General features: G+C 37.5%; 2 protein-coding genes across 4 annotated transcripts; both read left to right on the top strand.

Moving 5' to 3' along the window:
- Nucleotides 1–251: 251 nt before the first annotated feature.
- On the top strand, nt 252–2,013 carry LOC126751484 (odorant receptor 43b-like). Of its 3 annotated transcripts, none has more exons than XM_050461793.1 (4): nt 252–341; nt 472–1,257; nt 1,320–1,677; nt 1,731–2,013. In XM_050461793.1, exons 2-4 carry the CDS (start codon nt 494–496, stop codon nt 1,809–1,811), a joined length of 1,203 nt encoding a protein of 400 aa, XP_050317750.1. In that variant the 5' UTR covers nt 252–341; nt 472–493; the 3' UTR covers nt 1,812–2,013. The 3 variants fall into 3 exon arrangements, with proteins under 3 accessions (XP_050317750.1, XP_050317749.1, XP_050317751.1); XM_050461792.1 differs by having other exon boundaries at nt 252–348; XM_050461794.1 differs by having other exon boundaries at nt 267–327.
- Nucleotides 2,014–4,294: 2,281 nt separating this feature from the next.
- On the top strand, nt 4,295–6,042 carry LOC126751485 (odorant receptor 7a-like). Its single transcript, XM_050461795.1, has 4 exons — nt 4,295–4,405; nt 4,462–5,247; nt 5,310–5,667; nt 5,721–6,042. The coding sequence occupies exons 2-4, from the start codon at nt 4,484–4,486 to the stop codon at nt 5,799–5,801; spliced, it is 1,203 nt and encodes a 400-aa protein (XP_050317752.1). The 5' UTR covers nt 4,295–4,405; nt 4,462–4,483; the 3' UTR covers nt 5,802–6,042.
- Nucleotides 6,043–6,859: the final 817 nt, after the last annotated feature.

Raw genomic sequence — 6,859 nt, 5'->3', positions numbered from 1 at the left:
TATAATACGTGTTAATGTTTCATTAAAAAGATCTCTACGAGAATAACTATAACTATACGTATAACCGAGAAAAATTTAATATCCTAAAGCTAATGCAGTTCAATTTGCTATTACGCCCTTGGGGTGTTCACTGTAAAAGATTGAAGTTGTCATCAAAATTAACACAACCTTTAATTATTTATCTACACGCCTCTAACACGCCATATATAAGGCCATTAGTTGCGAAAATGTGAGCAGAATCTGGTTTTATTTCAATGGAATAGTCGCGCCTTCTAGTAAATATTCAAAGTTGCATTAAACTAAATATTTTGAATAGGCTAAAATATTGTGAAATATATAAAGTAACGAGTAAAGATTTTAAGTTTCATGTTGATAGTATCTTTTTGCATTACAAAATAAATTTTGGAAACGATTTCCTAAGTGGCTACGCATATATGTATAACATGTATATATCTTATCTTATCATCGTAGGCAGCCAGCGAACACCAGGAATATGCGCAAACTCACCGATTTGTTAAATGGACGAGGCGTTACGAAGTATGCGACCAATGAATCGTTCCAGCTTTTAATTCAATGTTGGTCACTGATTGGAGTTAAGCCCTTAAAACCGTATCGATTCGGTCGTTTACTGCACATGTGCTTCTGCTGGTTTTTACTACTCCTCTGTCCGTTTACCTTCTTCATGGGTTACTTGCACACTTTGACAACCGAGCCAATAACAATCCAACTTAGCCTTCTGCAAACAGCAGCCAATGTCATAGGCGTGCCACTCAAGACCATTTCCATTGCAATATTGAGGACGTATTTGCGAAGAGTGGAACCGATCTTTGATCGTTTGGACGAACGCTACCAGAGCGGCGCAAGTCGTGAGCAGATAAAAGATTGTGTTATGATCAGCACACGTATATTCACCAGCGTAGGGTTTATGTTTCATTTTTATGGCTGCACCACATATCTCCAAGCGCTACTCACACATAGTTATCCTCTGAGCACATGGCTGCCATTCATTGATTCTATTTCTCAGCCAACCATAAGATATTGGGCGCATTATGTCTTCGAGGTTTTTCACATAGTTTTCATACTCACCGTGCAAACTGCAATGGATTTGTTTCCGGCAATTTATATACGAACTTTACGCACACATTTCAATCTGTTGACGGAACGCGTTAGTCATTTGGGTGAGAATCCAGAGTTTACTGATGAAGAGAACTTTGACGAATTGGTGGATTGCGTTGTTACCCATCAGGAATTGTTGGAGTAAGACCAACTCAAATGGATTTTTGAATAAGTAAAACAAGTTTCTAATTACCCTTTTTCAGGGCGAAAAATATCGTTTCATCCGTCTGCTCGATAACACTATTTGTTCAATTCGTAATTGCTGCCTTAGCTCTCTGCATTGCCTTGCTAAACTTTTTCGTATTTGCCGATTCGGTTCAACGGGTGGTCACTTTACTATATTATTTAGGCGTTGTAATGCAGATCACGCCTACATGCTATCAAGCATCGATGATGGAAGTTGACAGTGCCAAGTTGCCTGACGGCATTTTCCATTGCAATTGGTTGGCCATGGACAAGCGTTCTCGCAAGCTCATCATCTACTTCATACATCGTGCTCAGGAGAACATTACCTTCGTAGCACTGAAACTCTTCAACATCAATCTGACAACTAACCTTTCGGTGAGTGAGCTTTGGAAAGAGCAACACATTGTGAGTCTTCTAATTCTTTGCAGATTATCAAATTTGGTTTTTCATTGTACACATTTATGAACAACATGGGCTTTGGACAGAATTTAAAAGAGATATTGGAATAAATAGGCGGCTGTCGAAGTTTGTTTGCAGCCCAGATGACACTGGTGCTGTCAGACATTGGCTATTAATATTGTGGTAATTCTTCACGGGATATTGCAGATGAGAAATATTATGTTATGAATTTAAAAATAGTCTCTATTTGAATAATTGCTTAGGTAAAATTAAAAACATCTTCATATTTTAAGGATACATATCTCCTTTATACATATATTCTTATTATGGGTTGTTCTTGAGATCATGTTTGATTAAGCTTTAAATATTAATTTTTACTTCTGATATTTCAAGCTCCTTATTTTAAGGAAAGAATAGTTACATATTAAAATGCGGTTTCAATTTTATTTTTTAATGATTCTTGTCTTTAAATAGTGATGTTTTATTTTTATAAATATTTTGTTTTTACTTTTGCATCTGTTTCATCATTTTTGGTCTTGTGTATTGGAATAATTGAACTCAGTATTTTATGTCGAATATTCTCTGCTCATTGCTGCTCTCTTGTAAATAAAATTTCATGCAAAACAACAACCGTTAACAAACTGATTGGACCGTTTACACGTTTATACGGAAAGCGCGAAAAGAGTTGAATTACATATGCATATACAAGTAAACTGAATATAGCCCCTCAAAAATATGCTCTGACTGAGATCTGATCTTCCTACGGAAGATAAAGAAGACCTAACGAGGAAAACACTTTTCGATATTTTAAGTAGTTTTGTGGAAAAAGTTCTTTGCGTGTGATAAAATTTGAAAAGTCATGAGAAAGAAATCCGTTGCCCTCATGAGGAACCTCTCCAGTATCCCACGCACATCAAAGACTGCTCCAGTAATCATTTCCTTACTATAAAACCATTTACAAAACACTACCTAACCTTACGTTTTACAGTTATAATTTCTGAAATGATGAGTAGGTCACCGCCATAAGAAATTAACTCTTCAGTTGAAAGTCCTCCAAGAACGATATTTTGTCCTGGTCTATGAACTTAATATTAAACAAAACAAGTAAGGAAGGGCTAATTTCGGGTGTCACCGAACATTTTATACTCTCGCATGATAAAGTGATAATCGAGATACTGTTATTAGCAACTTTTTTGCGAGAGTATAAAAATGATGCCCTCTGAATTACATGAAAATGTCTGAGAGATTTACCGATATTTTCGGTGAAAAATTAGGTTATATTAGGTTAGGCACTGAGTTCTTCGTGTTCGATATCAGGGACCTTGAAAAGTTATAGTCCGATCACGACAATTTTTCCACAAGGGTTACCTCAGCTCAAATACCATATTTGTGTAAAGTTTTATTCCGCTATCATCATTGGTTCCTAATGTATATATTATACAGAGAAGGCATCAGATGGAATTCAAAATAGCGTTATATTGGAAGAAGGCGTGGTTGTGAACCGATTTCACCCATATTTCATACATGTCATCAGGGTGTTAAGAAAATATTATATACCGAATTTCATTGAAATCGGTAGAGTAGTTCCTGAGATATGGTTTTTGGTTCATAAGTGGGCGACGCCACGCCCATTTTCAATTTTTAAAAAAAGCCTGGGTGCAGCTTTCTTCTGCCATTTCTTTTGTAAAATTTAGTGTTTCTGACGTGTTTTGTTAGTCGGTTAAGGCACTTTTAGTGATTTTCAACATAACCTTTGTATGGGAGGTGGGCGTGGTTATTATCCGATTTCTTCCATTTTTAAACTGTATATGGAAATGCCTGAAGGAAACGACTCTGTAGAGTTTGGTTGACATAGCTATAGTAAATTCCGAGATATGTGTAAAAAACTTAGTAGGGGGCGGGGCCACACCAACTTTTCCAAAAAAAGTTGCGTCCAAATATGCCCCTTCCTAATGCGATCCTTTGTGCCAAATTTCACTTTAATATCTTTATTTATGCCTTAGTTATGACACTTTATAGGTTTTCGGTTTCCGCCATTTTGTGGGCGTGGCAGTGGGCCGATTTTGCCCATCTTCGAACTTAACCTTCTTATGGAGCCAAGAAATACGTGTACCAACTTTCATCATGATATCTCAATTTTTACTCAAGTTAAAGCTTGCACGGACGGACGGACAGACGGACGAACAGACGGACGGATGGACAGACAGACATCCGGATTTCAACTCTACTCGTCACCCTGATCACTTTGGTATACATAACCCTATATCTGACTCTTTTAGTTTTAGGACTTACAAACAACCGTTATGTGAACAAAACTATAATACTCTCTTTGGCAACTTTGTTGCGAGAGTGTAAAAAACTGTCATGTTTAAATCTGATAGACAGTCTTATATTTCACTTAATCTACGCCCCTGTGTGAAACAGTTAACTCCTGAATATTTCACAGAGAGCAATTAGTACCGTTGAATTTATAAATAGAACCATCCTTTTCCTAATTCGAGTTTTCTCATGAGAACTATATAATGAATCGAAGTTGTCGTCCGATTATCGCAACCTATAATTATTCCTCCGATATCAATATGGCTTACCCACCAATACTTATGCAAAAAAATCAGGTGATGTACACGTCTCTAACATTTATAAGGGCATGAGTTGCGAAAAAGTGAACAGAATCTGGTTTAACTTCAACTGAGTAGTTTTAGAGGTGATTTTCCAAAAGGATATCTATAAACATACATACATATTTTACTATCATTGCAGACAGCCAGTGGTCTCCAGGAATATGCGCAAACTCAACGATTTGTTATATGGACGTGGCGCCACGAAGTTCGAGACCAATGAATCGTTCCAGCTTTTATTTGAATTTTGGTCTCTGGTTGGTATTAAGCCACTAAAACTGTACGGATGGCGTGGTATGGTACAAATGTGCTTTTGCTGGTTTCTACTTCTCCTGTGTCCGTTTACCTTCTTTATGGGCTACCTGCATACGTTAGAAACTGAGCTTTTAACTGTTCAACTTAGCATTTTGCAAGCAATATTTAATATTCTGGGACTGCCAATCAAGGCGATTGTCATTACAATTTTGGTAACGCATTTACGAAGCGCCGAGCCGATCTTTGCTCGTATGGATGCACGCTACCAGGGCGTCGCGAGTCGCGAGCAGATAAAAAATTGCGTTATCACCAGCATACGCTTTTTCGCCAGCGTTATAATTGTGTTTAATTTTTATGGCTGCACCACATATCTCCAAGCTCTTCTCACAGGAAGCTATCCTATGCACGCATGGTTGCCATTCATTGATTCTATTTCTCAGCCAACCATAAGATATTGGGCACATTTTAGTTTCGAATTTTTTCACATGGTTTTCCTTTTGTCGGTGCAAGCCTCAATGGATGCGTTCCCGGCAATTTATATACGAAATTTACGCACACATTTCAATCTGTTGACGGAACGTGTTAGTCATTTGGGCGAGAATCCAGAGTTTACTGATGAACAGAACTATGAAGAATTGGTGGATTGTATTGTAACCCATCAGGAATTGCTGGAGTAAGATCAGCTAACTGCCATTTGAAGCAAACCAGTTTCAAACAATGTTTTTTTCTTTTCAGGGCGAAAAATGTCGTTGGCTCCGTCTGCTCGATAACACTATTTATTCAATTTGTTATTGTTGCCTTCGCTCTCTGCGTTTCTTTGCTAAATTTTTTCGTGTTTGCTGATCGCCGACAACAGATGTTGACAGTAGTCTATTATTTAGGCGTTATATTTCAGATCATGCCTACTTGCTATCAAGCATCGATGATAGAAGATGATAGCGCCAAGCTGCCTGACGCCATTTTCCATTGCAATTGGTTGGCCATGGACAAGCGTTCCCGCAAACTCATCATCTACTTCATACATCGTTCTCAGGAGAACATTACCTTTGTTGCACTCAAATTCTTCAAAATCGATCTGACAACCAACCTGTCGGTGAGTAAAGCTTTGCAAAAACTTCAAATTTTGTGTTTTCCCTATCTTTGTAGATTGTCAAATTTGCGTTTTCATTATACACATGGATGATCAACATGGGCTTTGGGGACAATTTGAAGGATTTTTTGGAATAAATAGGTGTATTGTCAGCAAACTAGCGATATCTGACTACGCCAAGTTGTGCTGGGAGTTTGGGTTATGTTGATATTTGACAAAGGTCAAAATTGGCTTACTGGTGTTATCCACTCATGTTAGACATTGGAAATAGCGGATGTTTGGAAAATCGGTCCTTTTCAATATATTTATATTAGTTTAACTAACTTATGATATTATTGATTAAAAATTTATGGCACTCTAGTAGAACAGAATACATATATTTGCAACAAAAAATGTTTGTTATATAGTATATCTGATATGCGCACAACAGTCAACGATACCCTCGTCACATCTACACATTTCTTCATGTTTTGAGTTTAAGAATATGCTGAAAGGAAAGGTGAGTTTATGTTATTTTCATCCGAAGACTTATCTTTCTTCGAGTGAGTTCAATAAATAGAAAACTTCCAACTTCAGTCCACGCGCTAAGTCAAAAATACCTCATCTTGGCGGCCAACTGGGCGAACAGAAGTCGTTTAATCGTCAACTCGAGTAAAACTGAAATGGTTTGTACTACGGAATCCGCTTATCAAGATCTTGCGTAGTCAGGTCAGGTGACCTTGGGTACCAGCGGAAAGTGGAGTTTTTTGATACTAATTTGTTTCGAAATTTTGATTGGAGCTCCGCAATAACCGGTCTGGCTATGTGTGATGAAAGTGCGTACGACGCAGTGATTCGTTTTGGGTAAAGGTCTGTCTCTTGGATTACGAGTATTTATGGATTCGACTCACTCAATAAACGGTAAGTTTGCTTGTTTGCTTTGTTGAATTGGCGATGCAACATCGGCGATTGCTTCTTTTAGACGAACATATGGGTCTAGATCAGTGGTTCCCAAACTTATTTTGTCTACCGCCCACTTTGAGAATAAATATTTTTTTAGCGCCCCCATTTTTTCACCTATTTAAAAACCACTATAACTTCAAATTAATTATTGTGACATATATATGTATATTAACGGAGAATTCTAAACGAAACTTTTACTATAACCAGCAACTTGAAACCTAAGCGCAGTAGGTAACATACAACGGCGCTTAGG

This window comes from Bactrocera neohumeralis, chromosome 2 (genome assembly GCF_024586455.1).
Source record: "Bactrocera neohumeralis isolate Rockhampton chromosome 2, APGP_CSIRO_Bneo_wtdbg2-racon-allhic-juicebox.fasta_v2, whole genome shotgun sequence".
Classification (NCBI taxonomy): domain Eukaryota; kingdom Metazoa; phylum Arthropoda; class Insecta; order Diptera; family Tephritidae; genus Bactrocera; species Bactrocera neohumeralis.
Note: the sequence above shows the minus strand (reverse complement) of the source record. Positions and strands in the feature narration are given on the sequence as shown.